The sequence below is a fragment of the Camelina sativa genome, chromosome 16 (assembly GCF_000633955.1).
Source record: "Camelina sativa cultivar DH55 chromosome 16, Cs, whole genome shotgun sequence".
NCBI lineage: Eukaryota > Viridiplantae > Streptophyta > Magnoliopsida > Brassicales > Brassicaceae > Camelina > Camelina sativa.
In genome coordinates, this window is record NC_025700.1 from 12,531,211 (window position 1) to 12,552,160 (window position 20,950).

Consider the following 20,950-nt stretch of genomic DNA (forward strand, 5'->3'; position numbering starts at 1 on the left):
ATCTCATAATTCTGAACTATGGATTTAATTTACTTTTTTTTTTGTTGAAATAACTTGGAAAAATGTAATCTTATTATCATATAAAATCATAAACAATTAAATTATTTTATCAATAATTTTTAATATTTTTTTTATTTAGAGATATTCTAAAACTGAACCAAACGAAATTATTTTATCCACATACATTATTAAAGTAATAAAATTACATAAATGATCTAAAGGCGGTTTAAAATTCCAAAATTATCTAATACTTTTCAAATTAATTAATATCTCTATGAAAATTTAAAAATTTTGTAATATTTCTACGAATGATCTAAAATAATATATAGTTATCCAAATATCCAGGTATGAGTATGGTCCTTACCAATTCGTACTGTGTTTTTGTTTATCCGAATTCCAAAATATGTGTATGTTGCCAATTTTATCTGACCTATATATAAAAAGATCATTTTTGATATAGCTTTTGTCTTTTAATTTCCTCAATATCTTTTTTACTCCACTCCTACATCCGCTGACCGCTATTATCTAATCTTTTATCCAAAACAAATATCTTATTATATAAACTTTGATGACAAATTACTTATTATCGTGACACATGTCAATTATTTTGATTAGATGTCGACACGTGTCTAATTTTATTTACAGAATTTTATATGTTTATATTTTGAAAAATGTCAAAGTTACTCATTAACAAGATAATGACACGTGTCAAATATATTGATTAGATCATGACACATGTCTAATTTTATTTACAGAATTTTCCATGTTTATATTATATAAAAAAATTATTTTTCTAAATCAAAAAGGAAAACTAACAAAATCAATATACTTTATAATTATATTATATGTGTGTTCTCAGTAAAACATGTGTTAACAAAAATGAAATTAATTAAACATGTATATTAATCAATAAATAATGAATAACAAAGTTAAAAAGAATAACATAAGTTATTTAACATAATTTTAGTTGAATATAAATTGTATTTATCGTTGTAATATAAATTTTTATTGTAAGTAAGCACACAAAACCTTGAAAGAGTAATGAATTTTAAAAAAAAATCAATACATGATGTGTATTAGTATAGTTTTACATGTTTTATTTTAAAGATTTTAATGCATGTAGTAATATGAGAAACCTGAAAAAAAAAATAGAAAAACTGAGTTTGTATGAATGAATTTTTGGTTAATTGATGAAAACTGACAAAAGTATTACTTATTATATTTAGGATATTTTTGAATTTCCAAATTTTTTGTGGATGTTAACTGATTTTTTTACTGATTGTTTATTGTTAAATTTAAAATACTAACCAGTATACATATTATCTAATATGATGCTCATATTAGTTTTTTTATTAACATTTTAACTCTAATACATGAAGAAATGAATTATGGTTTTACGATGAAATAGATAGTTAAATGTGATAACTAACTGAATGTCTAAAGATGAAATTTATTAAAGATTAAAAAAAATTCAAATATTAATATGTATCATTTTTAAAAAATTGATTCAAGAATATTAATCATATTTTTTATGTTTGATTTTATAATTTGAACACATGTCTTTTTGTAATGCATATGTTAAAACATAAGATAATACGAAATATATTATAATTTATAGGAATGAATCTTCACTAATTTGATGGTAATGTCTATATATCTTTATATATGTTTTTATTTTATAACTTTCACTTATTTAAAATTGATTATGAAATGAGTTAAAATTAGTATTTATGAGATACTAACATAAAAAAATATATCCTAAATATGTTGATTCAGTTTTATTGCGAATTATATTTTGTTAATTTTTACGCGGACCTTATCTAGTGGCATATATAGTTTTAAGTGTTAAACCGTTGTAAATACTTGTTTATATCAGTTGGCGTTGGAATTAAAAATGATTTAATTTAACTGAATTCAGTCCAAAATTGCAGAATCTAGTAGAATCGTTGAATAAATTTGAATCTTGCAGAAATCTTTGGTGTGTTACCATTTAGAATCTTACAAAAAAATCTGTCATATTCAGTTATATTCAAAAAATATTAATTTATGTAAGTATGTTCATTGCTTTCTTTTTGAACTTTGAGTTACCTTGCCCACAATGCTTGTCATCCACTACAATAATCTTTGTGTGTTCTTAGTGGATTAAAGAGGGTGATAATAAGAAATTTTTTTTTTTTTTTGTCAACAAAAAGAAATCAGCTCAAATGAGCCAATTTGTGGATAAATTGTTTACAAACAACAGAGGATGCGGAAGAGAGCGCGCTCGGCGTGCCAAAAAATCCGCTCTTACATTAGCATTTCTAGAAACCTGAACCAAAGAAAAAGAAGAAAACCCCACCCTGTCAATCCTGATATCGTCTAGGTATGTTGCAAAGGTTGGCCAATCCTGAGGCGAAGACACCATCTTCACCAAATTTGAGCAGTCTGTTAAGAATACCACATCCCGAAAATCATGTCCAATCATGCATGCATCGCATCGCCCAAATGAAAGCTTCAACTTCTGCATTTAACGGAGATAGACTACGCCGGTAATTGGTTGCGCCGTAAATCGGTGATGACCCTTGTGAAGAAATGCAAAACCAACCTGCACCTGCAAAAGCATCAGTTACTTTCCATGAACCATCCACAAAACATCGATGTCCTGAAAAAACCAAAGGAAGGGGAGCAAGACATCCCCGAATCCGAAGAGGCAGAGCCCTAGGGGAGGAGGGAATCTCGTCCGACTCTGTCTCCCCTTGTGCTTTCCAGATATACCACATTATCCATGGGAAAGTTGCAACCTGTGAACCCGGATTAGTAGAACCCAAAAAATGATCCACATTAGTATAAATAGACTCCGTAGGGAAGAGTTGCGGCCCCATTGGAACATGTGCTAAAGCCCAGACCTGGCGAGCCGGCGAGCACAGGAAAATGGCATGATTAATACTCTCTGCAGATGCCCCACATCGTACACAGTCTACATCACAATCCACCCCTCGTCGTCGCAAATAAACCGATACCGAAATACAGCCCGTCAAAACTTGCCACATGAAGTGCTGTAATTTTGGTGGACAGGGAACCTGCCAAACCTTAGCAAGAAGAGGAGTGATCTCTGGACCAGCCCCATAAGCCTGAAAGGTTTTCGGGATCTCTTAACGCTCCACCTCATATCCTGATTTAACCGTATATTTTCCATGTTTAGTAAAATGCCAACCTAAGTAATCTTCCTTCGAGCAACTACTTAAAGGAAGAGCCTCTATCAGAGATGCGTCCACGGGATCAAAATGCTCAAGGAGCAAATCCCTGCGCAAAGTATTCGTTTCTCGATTGATCAAATGAGTCAATCGAAGATCTGGGTCCTTAAAAGAACCGTTGCTTAAAGCTGGTCTTGGGAATTGAGCTGGAATCCAGGGATCATGCCATATAGAAATGGAGTCCCCAAAGCCAACCCTTTTAATAAGCCCTTTGTTTACCATAGATCTAGCTGAGACAATGCTTCTCCACCCATAAGAAGGAGAATATGAACGTAATGGTTCCATAGGATTTGAATTTCGGTAATACCTACTTTTGAAAAGCCTAGCAAAGAGTGAGTCCGGATATTCCATCAACCGCAATAACTGTTTAGCCAACAAAGCCGTGTTAAAATCGTCAACATTCCTAAAACCCAAGCCGCCCAACTGCTTGCTACAACAAAGTTTCTCCCAAGCTATCCAGTGCATACCTCCAGAATGACCATTAGAACTCCACCAAAAGTTCGCCACGGCACTCGTAAGTTTGGATGTTATTGTTTTTGGTAACCGAAAATAAGACATCACAAAGGTCGGTTCCGCAGTCGCAACCGACTTAATCATCGCCTCCTTCCCCCCCTTTTGACAACAATTTTGCTGGTCCTATTCTGCAACCGATCCCTAACAAAAGAGAAAACCTGCGTTTTAGACCCCCCAAACTCTCTGGGAGACCTAAATACGACCCCATACCACCTTGATTAGTTATCCCTAGTACCCCCTGCATCTCCGCCTTAGCTGACTCGTCGACCTTATGACCAAATTGAATTGAAGATTTCTCAAAATTTATTTGCTGTCCCGAGGCTGCCTCATATTGCTTTATAATATCCAACACAACCCCACATTGATCCCTATCAACCTTACAGAAAAAAGACTTTCATCTGCAAACAACAGATGTGTGATTGGCGGGCACTTATTTGCCACCTTTCTACCCGTAATCCGCTTTTCTTCCTTCGCCTTCCGAATATTGGCAACCAACACCTCCGTACATAAGATAAAAATTAAGGAGAAAGCGGATCACCCTGTCTTAAACCCCTCTCCGGGACTATCAATCCATTAGGTTGACCATTAAGAAGGACTTTGTATTCAACCGAAGATACACAGTACATTAGACACGAAATCCATTTATCCACAAAACCCATCTTCTGTAATAGAGCGTCGACAAAACCCCACTCCACTCTATCATACGCCTTACTCATGTCCGTTTTTATGGCCATAAACTTACCTTTACACGAATTATTAGTACGCAAACCATGAAACATCTCCTGAGCGATCAGGATATTGTCCGAGATCAAGCGACCTGGAACAAATGCTGATTGAGTCTCTGAGATTAGACCAGGTAATAACCTTTTAAGCCGTTGACACAAAACCTTTGAAATGACCTTATATCCTACATTACACAAACTAATCGGACGCAACTCTGCCATTCGATTCGGTTTCGCCACCTTGGGGATGAGACATATATGTGTCCGATTTAAACCCTTATCAAAAACTCCCTCGTTAAAAAACTGATTAACCATAGAGACTAGATCCGCCTTTACAACCTTCCATGCCTTCTGGAAAAACAAAGCTGTCATCCCATTTGGGCCAGGAGCTTTGTTCGGGTGCATCATGAATACCGCCGTCTTAACCTCCTCCTCCGTGACAGGGGCCGTTAACCGTGAATTATTCGTGTCTGTAATGACAATTTTGACCTCCCTTAACACATCCTCGAAATTATCGGGAGCAATCGTAGCAAATAACTCCTCAAAATACGACACTGATGTAGCACAAATATCGTGATCCTCAGTAGCCCAAACACCATGTGTATTAAACAGCCCCACAATCCGATTCCGGGCCCGGCGCTGCTTAGTTTGTGCCTGAAAATACTTGGTATTTTTATCACCCACCTGCATCCAACGATTCCTACTTTTCTGGTACCAATGTATCTCTTCATCCAGACAAGCCTCGCGCAAACGGGCATTTAGATCCGAAAAGACCTCCGGACCCATCTCATCATCAGCCTGAGCCACCTCCAATTTACGCTTAAGATCCTCAATCAAATTCCTCCCGTATGGAGCCTGCTGTATCCGCCACCGAGATATCGCTCGTCTACAATTAACGATTTTGTCCACAAACCCAGTTGAGCCCTGACCCTGTTCTCCAATCCAACCAGACGAGATCGCATCCATTAAACCCTCTTTGCCAACCCACCGACGGTCAAACATGAAACTCCTTCGTCCCCTCGGCCTCTGCGCACCTAAGCTAGCCACTAGTGGCGTATGATCCGAGGCAATCATCGGCAAATATTCTGTAACCGTATCCGGAAATAAGTCATGCCAATCGGCATTACCTAAAGCCCTATCCAGGCGACACCAAATAGGTTTCTTATCTCGCCAAGACAAACAATTCCCCAAATAGGGAAATTCCAAGAACCCACAATCATGAATCATTCCATTGAAAGAGAGAAACGAGGAGGCGTGTCGGAGCTTCCCTCTGCGTTTCTCATGGTTTCCCGTTAATTCGTTAAAATCCCCAATAATAAACCAAGGAGTTGATCGAGTAGAACTAATACGTAACAGCCTTTCCCAAACCAAATCCCTTTTTTGAGGAACTGGATCACCATATACAAAAGTTAAATGAATAGTTCGACCCTTATAAACCGCTTCCACATGAAGCAACCGATTAGACTCTTGTAAAATTGAAACATCAAAATCATCTTTATTGTAAAATAAAACCAAACTACAACTAGAACCAACACGATCCACATTTTTAAAATTATTATAGCCAAAATGGCCTACAAATTTTTTCAAAAAAGAAAAAAATTGTTTTGTTTCCATAAGAAATAAAAAATCTGGTCTATATTTATTCCAGAGATCCCTAAAGTTCTTTATAATGGCTTTATTACCAAAACCCTGACAATTCTAACTTAAAATATTCATTTATAAACTGTTGATTATAGTGGTTGTTCGCCACTAAAGCCCGTCTTCTCCACTCCATGAAACGACGAGTTAACGTTAGCTTCCAGCTGTTCATTGCTCTGTAGGAGAAAGCATTTCCTTGTATCCAATGTCCCGAAATAACCTCGACGAAAAACGTTTAAAACCAAGTTGGGGAAACCGTAACTAGAAGTATACCCACTTAAAAACAACCACATCCCACTTCTTAAAATTATTCCGATTAATAGAGGAAGATAGTAAAGCACACAGATAAAAAAGAACACCAATATGTTTTCTAAATCGTCCATTCACATCCAAGAAAATCCCACAAATTGAACCGTGATACCTAGACCAATCACCAAAATTCTCTGAAAATGAATAGATCCACCCATGTTCTACAATGATAATGCCTCGAAACCTCCAAATTTGTAAAAACTCAAACCCCAAAGAGATTCCAATCAACAATGCCCAGCCACCGTGAACCTTCCCTTACAATGGCATCCTGAGATCTCCAGATCCAATGCAGAGCCACACCAAACAGTTGTGAAAACGAGATACTCCGACTCAGCGGAGATACAAAATAACGCAAAAACCTTATCCCCACAAACAGATTCTGAGTTTTGAATCTCCACATTAGAAGGCCTGAGAAAATCACAGAACCTATCCTTTATTCCTCCATCGTGGTTCAACCCAACCCCGAGCCAACGTTTCCATGCTCGGAGGCCATAGAAACAAGACTCTGATCTTCTCCATATCTAGAACCAACGACACCGAGAGAACCCCATTGATAACCATCATCAACACCATTAGTCTGATGAACAGACCCAAAAAAAAGACATTCCGACCAAGGATTAACCAGTAAACCACCGCAAAAACAACCCATTTCATTGTTGGGGCCAAAACCCTAAAAAGGCTTTCACCATCGCCGCTTCGTCGTTATTTACTAATTAAGAAAATATGTTCTTGTGATCGTATAATTTTTTTTTTTAAAGTGAGAGAAAAATTGTAAGCTTGCCACATTAGCATTCAAAAAAAAAACTCTAGGTTTAGATATTAAATGTACAAAAGGATTGGGCCTTTAATAAAAACCTAAACATGGAATTAAAAAAAACATTTTGGGCCCTTGGAAATATCAAACCTAAACATGTAATAAAAAAACCTAATAAACCCTATACATGTTGTAGCAGCCGCATACATGTAAAGATCTCATGAATTGTTCAGTTCCGTAGATATGACCCTATAAGCGTGTAATCATTGTCAAAAGCTAATTGTCATCACTAGCTCTAATCCTTGTTGTAATACTTTTGCTTAGCTCAACCTCCACATGAATCTTGGCCTCACCCATGAGTATGGGATTTAGTTTGAGTTTTTGTTCGTTGCCAATGGATCTGTAAACAACAGCGGCTTACAGAGTCCACGACGCTAGCTACAAACACCAGATAGTCATCATCAACATGACCTAGATTTTGATTTATATATATCTAGGTTATTCGATCTTGATTTTTCTTTTCTGTTTTTGTCGAAAAACAGTGACGTAGTTTGTCTCCCTCTTTATCGCCTTGATCCTCTCAAGCCACTCTTCCAATTAGACAGCCACTTGCTCTTGGATCCATATAATCCTCTTCTCTTCCACGACACAGGTTCTGAGTAGGGTTGGCAATAAATATGTGTAATCTTTGAAAAGGAAAAAGTCTAGAAGTTTAGTCATTCACCATTCGTGTATAGCTTAAAAGTTCCAACCCTCGAGTCTAGAATAGTAGTCACTTAGTTCATCTAACTATCTAGCTGAAGTACTGGTAAATTAAAGTGTTTCTAGGAACTTTATAAATCCTTATCTTACACAAACCTTATTCCATTTTTTGCAATATTGTAACAGTTAAGACAAGCATATGATCTTTGTACGATCAACAACAACACATCAAAGTCACAACAATAAAGAAGTAAACACAGAGTTCACATAATAAAGTACATAAAAACAACCACTTGGCATGAGCTAGAGAACATCGACTTGACATAGAGAACATCGACTTGGCATGAGCTAGAGAGCCAGGATGTCCGTTACTGAGGATAGAGAACACCGACTTGGCATGAGCTAGAGAGCCAGTGTGTCCGTTACTAAGGATCGAGAACATACACTTGGCATGAGCTAGAGAGCCTTGGAATCCTAAGGAGTTCCCTGAGGATGACAGATTCATTGTTTGAATCTTTATCCACATATAGAGTGAGTCTCCTGAGGACTGGTGAGTTCTCAAGTAAGTAACTCAGTAATTCCATCTCCATCGCTTCCCCTTCCAATGGCGATTCTATCTCAGCATACTCCAGAGATGATAGGAGACGCCAAGGTCTAGTCAAAATACGAGTATTGTCCTTTGGAAATGTAGCAGATTCCTAATATTACAACCAAATGATGTTATTATGATTATATATATATATATATATATATATATATACGGGCAACATTTGAGATTTGAGATTAAGTTTTAAGTAAAGAATCCTTACCACAACAAGAGATTTGAGATTCGGGCATCTCTCAAGAAAGACTGGCAACATCTCCCAGCTGTGGTTGTAGAAGTAGACACTCAAGGAAGATAGGTTACAAAACAAGGGCAGCAGTTCACATTTTGAGTACTCATAAATGACCTACAACAACCACATGCACCAGGGAAAAAAAACAAAAAAAAAATTTAGACAAACTTGTTATAAGAATTTAAATTAAAAATTAAAAGAACGAAATCAACATGTTACCTCAAGAGTACTTGGAGAGAGGATCATGTTTTTGACATTTGAAATCGCCACAAGAAAATTCCTTATCATGTTTCTCTTCGGTATATCGATCGGATCGAACTTCTTCCCAAAGCAGAAGTTAAACTGAACATCAATATCCGCCTCTTTAAGTGAGCTCATATTATCTATTATGAAACTCTCAGTCAAATGATCAGAGAGCTGAAGATCCTCAAGCATAGGAGCATCTATGGCAACCACTAGATCTTCATGAGGACCCGTGTAAGTTGAGCCGTTGTAATCGAAGTTGAGTAGAGACATAGATCTCACCCTCAACACTTTTACATTGTCATTCTGACTTCTATACAGAGTTAACCTTTCGAGACCAAAACAGCCTGAGATCAGCTTTTCGAAAGCCAAATCGTTTGCAAACTTAACGGACTCTAGAAGTATAGCTTTAACAGAGGGTAAAGACACAAACTCAGGGTTTGGCAAGACTGCATCAGAGAGCTTTAAAGAAACCAAGCTCTCAGACTTGTAAAGTGTTGGAGGTATCGGCACTTCACCCCACGACAAAGCAAGGTGCTGAACTTTTCGCCTAACAACAGTGTTGATCCACCGGGTGAGATTAGCGTTATCAGTCTCCTCGTCCACATCGCCACCTAGTTCACTATGGTAACGTAACTTAAACATTTGTATGGACGACTCACCATTGTTAAAGCTCAGGAAGCTATCGATAAAACCGGCAACTTCATCGTATTCCGTGAAATCACGACAGTCCAGGTCCAGACCAGGAACATACCTCCAGAGATGTCTCCAATGGCTTGATAAGGTACTAGTCTTGACCACATATTTTGTCGGAAGATTCAAGAGAAGATGACATAGCAAAGATTCTGGCAAATTTCTTAGCCAATCATCAACTTCAGCAATTTTACCACCAGAGACTTTGGCACGAACTCGTTTCCCTCCGTCTTCATCACGAGAGACTTTGGCACGAACTCCGTCTTCCTCCATGAGAAGCTTCAAAGTTGTGTAGTAGCGGTAGTGAGTAGGTGTGGTCAGAAATGAAACTATAAATAGTAAACCTAAACCTAACATTACCACTTTAACGGCGTTGCTAGAATGATGACAGAGAAGAATAAAACGTCTGTTTTCACTTTTTTAAATATGTCAGAGTATATATATTATTATTTTGGGTCAACTTAGCAGTTACAACATTATAATTTAGACAAAGAGATTTAAATGACATTAACTAAACACAATTTTTTTTAATAGTAATTGCTTTAATTTTTTAATACAACTTGGGGAAATTGTAATCATATACAGTAAAAGTATAAATTTATTTTAAAAATAGTACTTCTAAAACCGAACCGAACAAAATTTTTTATATTCTTAAGCAATGAAATTACCATAATTATTTAAAAGTTTTCATACCGAAATTATCTAAAATTTCTCAAACTAATATTTCTATAAAAATTCAACTTTTTTTGGTAATATTTCTTCAATATATTCAACAGTTTGTAGTTACTTGAACATCAGAATACGAGTATGGTATGGTCCTTACCAACTCATATAGTGTGTTTTTTTTTTTTTTGAATTATCCATATGTGACCAATTTTATCTGACCTATTTAACACAAGAAACATTGTTGTTTTAACTTTTGTCTTTTGATATCTCAAATATCTTTTCACTCTACTCATATTCCATTATAATTAATCTGATTTTTTATCTAAGCAAACGTATCCATTTATCAGTTGAATACGTTGGAATGGTTTAGATAACAAGTGGCAATAGCAGATTTTTAGAGTTTAACAGAATTGCAGAATGTACATGAAACTTGCATAAATGTTGTTAAGTGCTAGGAAAATCCAAGGATTTCATTGTCCTCATCTTGTTTAAGCACCCAAGTTACATGGTAATTACATAGGCTTTTAATTTTTTCATGAGACATTATATTGGTCTTCATATGAATCCTTTAATAATTCATGTATTTCAAAATATTTGATAGAAATTTAGTATTATGACATACATTAGCAAATTAACAAAAAGTCAGAGTAACTAAATCTATTTTTAGTGAGATGTGATTCTATATATTATACATTTTTTACAATTTATTTTGGAAATCAACACTTAAAAAAAAATCAATGGTACGTACGTACGTTGACTTGTTAAACCGTTATTTTTTAACGTTTTTTTCTAATAATTTGAAAATAAATCGTAAGTACGGTAGCACAAAATCATCATGCTCCGTCTAAATTTTTATTTTTGATGAGATGTGATCTTTATTATACAATTTTTAATAATAACTTTTGGAAGTAAACATTTTCTATTAAAGTAAATGGATTATGTATTTTTATTATATTATCATGACTTTTCAGGTAAAACCGTTAATTTTAGTTAACTTTTTATTTTCTAATCATATGTGCCTCGAAAAAGACATACCATATGTACGTGAGAACGTAATCACGTGCGCCGTCAAAATATTTATTTTTGGTGAGATGTGATCTTTATTATACATTTTACAAATAATAACTTTTGAGAATAAACATTTTTCAATTAAAAATAATGAATGATGTCGTTTTCTTATATCGCTACTTTTTCAAGTTAAACCATTAATTTTAGTAATCATCACTGCCTCGGAAAAGACAAACCATAGTTACCCTTAGCAAGGATGCAAGAGCGTCATCTAAATACTTATTTTGGATGATATGTGTGATATTTATTATACATTGTAATTTTTGGAAATATACACTTTTTATTAAAATAAATAGAAACTTACATAGACTTGCATAAAATATTTCTATTCGTTTAGCAACAAAAACAAATATTGCTAGATTCAGATGAATTTAGCTAAGATTAACAATTCTCCCAACACCAATTGATACACAAATATATAAGTGTTGGATTTACTATTAGCTAATAATGAATATCTGGATTGGGTGAATATTTATAAATTAAAAAAAATTACATCTGGAATGTATTTTTTTATTACAAAATAGATTACAATATTTTTTTGGATATATAAAATCATTACACACACAATATCTTCTCCTATATTGATGAACTATATTAAAATATATGTGTAAGCTAGATTGATTTTGATGTAGCTTTTTCTTTATTTACAAAATTATCCGAAAGGATGATTATCCTCTCTAAAATGTATAACTAAATTATAGTTAAAACTATCAATGTCTTATTTTAATACTACAAGTTGTTAGCAAAAAAATATGTAAATTAACATATAAAATAAATATTTAGTAAATGTAAACACTTAATAATATTTTTGATAGCTTATGTTTTACATAATTATTAATTTTGTTTGAAAAGTACTACATGTATTAACTTCAAATATCATCAAAATTCATCCTTAGTCTTTTACTAGTTCCAAGTTGTTTCGCCAAATTATGTTATATCTTATGTCTAACTATATTATTTAATACAATAGTTGTTTTTTTTAACATCTAGCTTTATTGATTTGAAATGTATCTTACAAGCATTCACTTAACCATCTAGGTATTACATCAAAAGTTTGTGATAATGGAATCATTTTTGTATATAGCAAAATGAGAAAGCTTACCGGCTGGTGTATTTTCTTCACGAGTAACATGTCCCAACGAAGAATGTGGTAACTTTGCCATCCAATGACGTAGGTCAAATAGAAGTGTTCCCATCTTTTGATGATCTTGCCACTTGTTGATCATGTTTGTTAGTTCTATATTGTCTCCTTCAAACCACACATATCTATAACCTTGTTCCCAAACCACTTGTAGTGCATTAAGAAATCCTAATGCTTCAGCTTTGGAGAGCGGAGTGTGATTGTTGTAGTTTCGCACATTCTGATCGTATTACAGTACTATTGTTGTCTCGAATTATCCAGCCTGAACCTGTATATGTCCTTCCTTGTATATATCCGCTATCAAAATTGCATTTTAACCAACCTTCGAGTGGAGGATTCCATTGCTTATTTAGTGGTCTTCTTGAAGGTGGGGCATGTATATAATAGTGGTTTATATCATTTATTTCGATGAATTTTTTTTTTAACTGTAATATTATTTATGAATCTAATTAATTAATTCATTTGTTCTAGAAACACTCAGCCAAATCTAGAACTTTAGCCTAATAACATATTGGGCAATATTACTAAATGACTATGGATCCAAAACGAATTAAGAGAATAACTATGTGTTATAATGTTTTGGAAAATAACTTTTCAAAGACTATGAAAATTCAAAAATTCTCTCAAACAAAAGACAAAGATAGCTTATTGTTATTTCTGAAAAACATGTGATTGAATACCAAAAAAAATCATGTTATGTTGAAAGAAACAACGTATTATTTGAAAAAACATTGTGTTTTTAACATTGTAACGTATGTTTGTGAAAGACAGAAAGAGATTACATATAATCTATATATAATAACAATCCGGAAAAATGCGACTAACAGTTGTGTTTTTTCAATCATACTTTTTGGATATTGGAATAATCATATCTTTTGAAATATATATATATATGTCTGTTTGAACTGTATTCATTTTTTTTTGCCATGACACAAAATCAACTAAAATTTCAATCTCAACAGTTTATAAAATTTTCTAAATTACTTTCTAGTATTCGTTCTTTTAAAAGTTAAGAAATTCATCTAATTTTTGATTTAACAAAAGATTTTTGGAATGATGAATATCATAACAATCCGAATAAATGTCACCAAAAGTTGTGTTTTTTTCAATCGTACCTTTTGGATAATTTTCCGAAAAAATCTGTAAAAAAATTAAATTGTGTGTTTTACAAAAAGTTGCGATTGTTCATTGTAACAGTTTTTTTTTTGTAAAGTTGTAACTGTTCATTTTAGAGTTGTGTTTATTCGAATAATTCTATCTTTTAAAATCTATATATATATATATCTGTCTGTTTGAACTGTTTTCATTTTTTTTGTCATGACACAAAATAATATAAACTTTCAATCTCAACGGTTTTTACATCTTTCTAAATTATTCTCTAGCATTCATTATTTTAAAGAAACTCCTCCAATTTTGATTTAACAAAAGATTTTTGGAATGATAAATCTAATTTACAACTTTTAGTTAATTTTAAATATAAAAAAATAATGAAAATACATGGAGTTTTTTTTCCCAAGAGTTAGATGGATTATATAGTGGAGTTTTTGAATTTGACTTTTCAATATGGTAATAAAGATGCCTTTTAATTAAAAGCAGTTTATATGGGTTATTAGGTATAAATATAATCCAATGGAGAACAAGAGTTGCGATTTTTCGTAGTACATTTTCGTAAAATTTTTGTTTTTATTTTTATTTTTGAAAAAAAAAATTGAAACAGTTTTATATGTTCATTGTAGAGTTTTGTCTTTTGACTACATTTTATTCATATTTTTATCACAATTTTTCATTATAATAGGTGTATCTATTTAAATAGTCTTGTCTTTTGAACTTTTTTTTATATTTGTCTCTTCAGCAATAACTAACAAATAACTGTTCATTGAAACAAATTTTCCGTTTTATGTTGAATATAAATAATTTGGATATTAATATCTAATATTCAACGTTATTCTATAATCTAAATCAAATTTTAGAAATGATTATTGCAAATTAGAATTTAATAAAATTTAATATAGAATTTACATTTGCATCTATTTATCATAACTTTCGTTAAAAACTATTTTCATTTATTTTATTTTGTTTTTAAAAGTTGTGTATTTTAATTTTAATATTTCGTTGATACAGTTTCACTCACTATTAAATATATTTTTAATTATAATTATTTAATAGAAAATTATATTTACTCATGACAACAATTAGTTCAATATTCTTAGTTACGATCACTTTGTCATAATGATTTTTAATTGTAGCTCTTTATCATAATTCTTTATAAAATATCTTGTATATTTATTATACTGTAAACAGTGGTTTTTGCAAAGTTGTGTCTATACTATATAATATTTTTTGTTATAAGTTTTCATTTTGATGGTTGTGTTTTAGTAACAGTTTATATTTAATGTTTATGTATTCAAACTATTCTATTACATTAAAATGATTTTATAATGTATACTTTTAAATTTAAAATTTTGTTTACTTTTTTCTAAAATATTTTTCCTGCCACATTGGGGGGTTGAGTCATAGTATTAATAAAAAAAACATGTAATACAAGAAAGCAATATGTTAAAGAGAGGGATCTTTTTGCTATCAATTGTAATTTTGAGGAAGTAGCGTGGTTGAAAACAAAATGACACGTTAATTTTTTTCTAAAAAAACACACAACTGCGGAGCGGAGATTACAAGAGAGATTTTAATTAAAAGAAGAAAGAAGGAGAATAAGACAAAACCTTTATAATTTTGCTACCCCTCTGACAAAAAGAAGAAAGAAGGAGAATCCATAGTCATTTAGTATATAGTATACTTTAACATTTAACCCAATACCAGGTAGTTTCCCCCAATCAACTTAGAAGTTTCATGCTATTCCTCTACCTTCCATCACCATTTAGCCCCTAAAAGTGCTTGTGACAAAGCGATGAAGGAGCAAATCGTTGTTATCCCATACTATTATTATGTGTTATCCCATGTTATTATTATGTGGAAGGTAAAATAAAACACATTATAGTTGCATACAATTTAAAGTACAAAGGGGTTATATATATGACCATATCCAACAACAAATACTAAATCGGCCTCTTTTAATTACATGACCCCAACGTAGTTCCCTAGTAACATTGTCTTGACTCTGTAACACTACCTTCATTGAAATTATCTATACAAACTTCATCTTCGTTTACATGAATAAAATCATTTTCAGATGTCATCATGGTCACTGTCTCCATCGTCGTCATCATTTGGTGTCTCGAAGTTCATCATAAACCTAAGTGAGTCTCCTTCCTCTATTTCCCATTGCTTCTTCAGTGCAATGATCGCTCTCGAAGCAGCTGCTGCAATCGCCGGGTTACTATCTTCAGCGAGTCTCTACAGAAAGGTTCATCGATGGGTACTTAATATTGTTTAAACTTCAAAGTCCAGTTTCAAAAATAGTCATCAAGATTTTGCATTTTATCTTTTACCTGTAATGCTCCCATGCCTGCATTTCCTAGTGTCCACATGGATGGTGCAGCTGCTAAGGCATTAGCCAACGCTTTTCTACAACAAAATGTGTCCGAAGTATGAATTACATTAGTTGATACAAAACATATACAGACCAGAAGATAATGTCTATAGTACTATTGGAAAACTTTTTGTAATCAAATTTAGGCCAATGCTAATATATTCAGTATTGCCTTTTCCGTATCAATTCAGTAGTTGAAGAACCGTACCGCATTAGATTGTTAGGAACTTAGCATCATAGCAGTAACACTATCTATGTTTCCAGAAGAAGGTAAAAAGAATGTTATGTTTCTTCTAAAGCAAAGAACTCACACAAGAGATTTGTTAACAGATAACATAGTAGTGGTTTTCNCCAGTTTCAAAAATAGTCATCAAAAAATTCTTTTACCTGTAATGCTCCCATGCCTGCATTTCCTAGTGTCCACATGGATGGTGCAGCTGCTAAGGCATTAGCCAACGCTTTTCTACAACAAGAACAGAAAATGACCAAACGATAAAGTATCGGATGATCTCAAGAAATAAAATGTGTCCTACGTATGAATTACATAGTTAATACAAAACATATACAGACCAGAAGGTCAAAAGAATGTTATGTTTCTTCTAATAGCGAAGAAGTCACACAAGAAAGTTATTAACAGAACATAATAGAATAATGGTTTTACCTTGTATTGACGTCTGGAGAGATTGAGCATTCAGCCAAGAGAGATGCACTACTTTTACCATCCATCGCATCAAGGTCGATCAAAGTTGTGACTAACAACTCGAGCTGTTCAAACCAAAATATTATGATCATTTATGTAAAAGTTTGATTACCAGAAGTAAGAAAAAGAATGACAATTTTGGACCGACCTCTTCAGGGTCAGTGTAGTCAATTCCATCGGCTTCTGAGAGTGCTGATGCCATACTCTTGTAAGCTTCCTGTTTCAATATCAAAAAAGAAATCATCAGAGAGAAGAACACTTAAAGAACACAGCATTTTCAAAAGTGGGATCAGACCTCAATAGCAGATATGCGATCAGATGAAACTTCCCCTGGAAAAAACTCTAGAGCTTTTCCATTCTTCTCAAGTGATATACGATCCGTGGTACCAGTTTCAGATGTAACCCCTCTTAAGATTTAAAAGAAAACTCCAATGTTAGATCTTGACATCAAGAAACCACACCAAAAAAAAAACATACAGTGTCAAGGTCGTTATCTTACAAGCTGTCAACCATTTTGTTCACCATCATGTCGTGAACGTTCTTGATGAACTGCACCAAAACAGGACACATTAAGTGTCAATAAGGGAAGATGAATCAAAACATATAAGACTTTGTTTTTAACCTCTAAAGCCATTAATGCATCCTCCATTGCCCGTTGCTTAGCACGGTAATCTGCACGCCTTAAATCAGCCTGGAAAAGTCAGGGTAATTCTCTAAACTGCCAGTTTAAACCCAATAATATATGTACATTGAGTAGTTACTGTTATCAGGTCAATACTCAGATCTGCTCACATAGTGATTATACCTCTAAGGCGCCATCACTCCAATGCTTATCAGCAGCATTTTTCAACTTAGACTCAGCTATGTTTTTAAATATCTATGGACATAAACCAAATAAGAAATGTAAGAGAAAACATAGCTTGAAGAACAGTATGCATCTATAAATGAGAGGATAAGCATACAGTAGCAATATGATGAAGACGCTCAGCCTTTCTTTTGACATTACGATCTATCTTCTCTGTATCTTCTCTTGCTCGAGCTGCATAATAAACCAACAAGACAGGATTAAAATACAGTTAAACACATCATATGTATGTGTGAAAGAGAACCATATCTCACCATCCAATTTAAGGAACCCGGACCCAAGAATCGCTACATCCTGGCGCGCACGAGCATCAAGTCTTCCAATGCCACTGAAAAAGAATCAAAACATAAATCTCAACAACACATAAGTGACCTTAAGTAATATCTAAATATAAAACGTTTGGATAAGAGAAAATATACCGAGATAGAATAACAAAGTCACTACGAGCTCTCTCATTCACAAACTTAGCATCATTGGACACATAATCAACCAAAACTTGGCTTGAGTTATTACTTTTCCTCCTTGGCATCACTTGCTTCTCACCTTCTTTTTGTACAGTTTGGGAACTAACACATCACCAATAAGTATCAATAACACAACCATTGCAAAATGAAAGCTAAAAACAGCCAAAAAGGGCTTACTTAGTAGTTTCCGTGTCTTGTGATTTCCCAACAAAGCACAATGTAGAAGATCTCCGAGGACTAACAAATAAACCCTTTTTAGCAACTAGAGGATGATGAACAAACGCCAACAAAACTCTTTGAGATCTTGACGCATTAACACTCTTCCCTAAACCTGGACTGTTTGGTACCACTTTGCTCACGTTAAGAGCCATTGGGATCAAACCTATATAAAAAAAAGTCAAAATTGATTCACATACACATATAAAGGCATCAAATATATAAATCCTAAGGACCTTTGACATAAAGATACAACTTTTCTCACAGAGGAGAGAAGTAACAATTGAATCAAACTCAAATTATTGAAGTTTAAGACAAACCCATCAAGAAAAAAACTGGAAAATTGGAGGGATGAAACAGTTCTTTGAATCAATTCGATTCTAGGATGACATAAAGATATAATTTTTCTACAAAGAAGAGATTTACCAATTGAATCTCAAATTGTTGAATTTTAAGACAAACCCATCTAGGAAAAATTGGGAATTGGAGAGATATAACAGTGATGAACACAGAGTCTAGTTAGAGAGAGAGAGAGAGAGAGAGAGAGAGAGAGAGAGAGGAGACAAACCTTGTGGGGAAGAGATGAAGAAGAAGAGTAATATCCAAAGAAGGATTAAGCATATTAAGAGGAGAAGGAAGGAGACAAAGAAGTAGAATTATGGGAACGGAAGTGAATATTGTAAACCACAAGAGTTACTTGTGGACCAGTGTGAGCCAACCATGCCGTACGTTTCCTTTCTATTTCGATTCTCTGGTCATTGTAATAGTGGGCACCACTCTTCCCTTAATATCATCAGTCTCAATTTGGTTCAACACTTCGGTTGCATAAATTTTGGATGTTTTTTTTAATAAAATTTTATATCTTTTCTAATTATAAGAAATTTCTGTTAGAGGTAATGAATAAATGAAATTAATATGATAAAATATTATTAAGAATATATTAAAAATGTTTAGTTGCTTTTTAAATAATCTGATCATTTTTATATAAAATAAAGTTGCTTTTAATGTTCAATAATTATTTTACAAATAAAGATGTTTGGAAATCTTTGGTTTATGCTATTTTTTGTGTTTTTTTTCCCTTTTCTTATGAAATCTTTACATTTGTATTTATAATTGTGGAGCCATTGAATGTTTTCATCTACTTTGAGTAAATTGTTAGGTATTTGGATTTGAAAAACATATTTGTTATATATGTAGCCAAATCCATTTTTTTAAACCTCTTAGCATGCATCACCATAATTTTTTTAAAACCTACAAACTTCACAAGATTTCTAATGGTAATTGACCAATCAACTTCCATAAAGAAACTGGCCATTCGATGGGAAGAATCAAGAAACCTGAACATCCATGGTGGTAATCAAATGACCAAGATAAACCAATCCATCAAGTGCTCGATCAACCATCTATTTGTTGCTATTTCATTTTGGCTAAAAGTGGTTTTTAATGATTAATACATTTAGAATCATTTTTAAAATCATGTCTTGTTACCTATTTTATCATTTATGCTTCAACATATTGTCTTACCTTACTTGTATTTAATTATTGATTGGTCACTAAATATCCAATGAAAATAAAACCAGCTTCTTTGAAGTATAGCTTAGATGATTCATCATAGCTTAATAACTTGAATTAGTTCTTTCCTTAGGACCAACAATTAAATATTCATTAGTGTTTCATGTATTTGCAGCTATTGTTTGAGTACATAACATTAAAAATAAAAACAGATACTACTATTTGATTGATGATAAAATACTCTCATTTATTCAAAATTTTCAGTACACAACATCGAAAAAAAGTAGATAAAAAGTAAAAATAAATTGTACCTAAATAGACAATAAATTGCCTCAATGATAATATTTCTTTTATTTTAAAAATAAATTGTATCTAGAGTTATTCTAAACTTACTTGGCTTTATTGTCCTAATCACTCTAAAATCACTTTATTGACATCTCTATCTACATATGAGTTTCAACCAATTGGAAGGTTTTATAATGTAAGAGACAAATCGCTGTTTATGATTTTCGAATGCATTACTGGTATTTCATCAGTAAAAAGAAGATGATTACGAAGCAAGAAAGTCACACTAAATTAACGGAAAAAGACGAAGACGATTAAGTTTTTGATTAAGAAAGCGGAGCGTAATTTGCTTTATCGTTTTTTTGTTACACAAACCTTTTGTATGTGTAATCGCATTGATAATATTGTGTACTCTGATTCATATTAATAAATAAAAAAACAAAAAAATGCCAAAAAAAAACATGACTTCTTTAATATTTGTCAGAAAACACGAATTTATTTCGTTGCTAGAAAAATACTCAAACTATTTTATAGGTGATTAAAAATACATGAACTATCCTGATTTTCCAATTTCCCACCTTTCATTGTTACGATTTTCAACGACGTTAACGTTATCAAAAACATTGTTAGCTCTTTATTCTTTCTTCTAAATTTCTAGTTATAACAAAAGTTTGAAGTTGAGAAAACGTAGATTAAATATGAGGTTAAGATATCTAAAGAGAAAGAATTCGTTATGATTATAACTACGGTAAAAATAAAACTTCTCCGTGAGATTGTAATTGTAAAGGTGTTTATGATTGCGTTAACGTTGTTAAAAATCATGGCGTAATAAGTGGAAAATCGGAAAATTGGGACCACGTCCAAATTTTGATTTGACTAGAATTTTTTTTTTTTTTTTTTTTT

General features: G+C 33.0%; 2 protein-coding genes across 4 annotated transcripts; both read right to left on the bottom strand.

Moving 5' to 3' along the window:
• LOC104750410 (FBD-associated F-box protein At1g66310-like) lies at positions 8,018-9,992 on the bottom strand. Its single transcript, XM_010472201.2, has 3 exons — positions 8,927-9,992; positions 8,681-8,821; positions 8,018-8,569 (listed from the first exon to the last, which is right to left on the bottom strand). Exons 1-3 carry the CDS (start codon positions 9,914-9,916, stop codon positions 8,297-8,299), a joined length of 1,404 nt encoding a protein of 467 aa, XP_010470503.1. The 5' UTR covers positions 9,917-9,992; the 3' UTR covers positions 8,018-8,296.
• Positions 15,494-18,979, bottom strand: LOC104750411. 3 transcript variants are annotated; one of them, XR_761613.2, is made up of 14 exons: positions 18,819-18,978; positions 18,212-18,416; positions 17,990-18,136; positions 17,825-17,898; positions 17,668-17,744; positions 17,511-17,582; positions 17,328-17,396; positions 17,205-17,254; positions 17,001-17,112; positions 16,854-16,922; positions 16,667-16,770; positions 16,214-16,257; positions 15,965-16,040; positions 15,494-15,869 (listed from the first exon to the last, which is right to left on the bottom strand). XR_761613.2 is itself a non-coding variant. In XM_010472202.2 (13 exons), exons 2-13 carry the CDS (start codon positions 18,403-18,405, stop codon positions 15,702-15,704), a joined length of 1,212 nt encoding a protein of 403 aa, XP_010470504.1. In that variant the 5' UTR covers positions 18,406-18,416; positions 18,819-18,979; the 3' UTR covers positions 15,494-15,701. The 3 variants fall into 3 exon arrangements, 2 of the variants coding, with proteins under 2 accessions (XP_010470504.1, XP_010470505.1); XM_010472202.2 differs by lacking the exons at positions 15,965-16,040; positions 16,214-16,257 and adding an exon at positions 16,393-16,468 and having other exon boundaries at positions 18,819-18,979; XM_010472203.2 differs by lacking the exons at positions 15,965-16,040; positions 16,214-16,257; positions 18,819-18,978 and adding exons at positions 16,393-16,468; positions 18,677-18,788.

Excerpts from the sequence above, each read along its gene's own strand:
- LOC104750410 (XM_010472201.2), bottom strand. The coding sequence starts at position 9,916 with ATGGAGGAAGACGGAGTTCGTGCCAAAGTCTCTCGTGATGAAGACGGA. Across the intron at positions 8,822-8,926 it reads TCTCTCCAAGTACTCTTGAG|GTCATTTATGAGTACTCAAA; the intron begins GTAACATGTTGA and ends TGGTTGTTGTAG. Across the intron at positions 8,570-8,680 it reads ATCTCAAATCTCTTGTTGTG|GAATCTGCTACATTTCCAAA; the intron begins GTAAGGATTCTT and ends TTGTAATATTAG.
- LOC104750411 (XM_010472202.2), bottom strand. The coding sequence starts at position 18,405 with ATGGCTCTTAACGTGAGCAAAGTGGTACCAAACAGTCCAGGTTTAGGG. Across the intron at positions 18,137-18,211 it reads CAAGACACGGAAACTACTAA|TTCCCAAACTGTACAAAAAG; the intron begins GTAAGCCCTTTT and ends GTGATGTGTTAG. Across the intron at positions 16,923-17,000 it reads ATCGCATATCTGCTATTGAG|GAAGCTTACAAGAGTATGGC; the intron begins GTCTGATCCCAC and ends ATATTGAAACAG.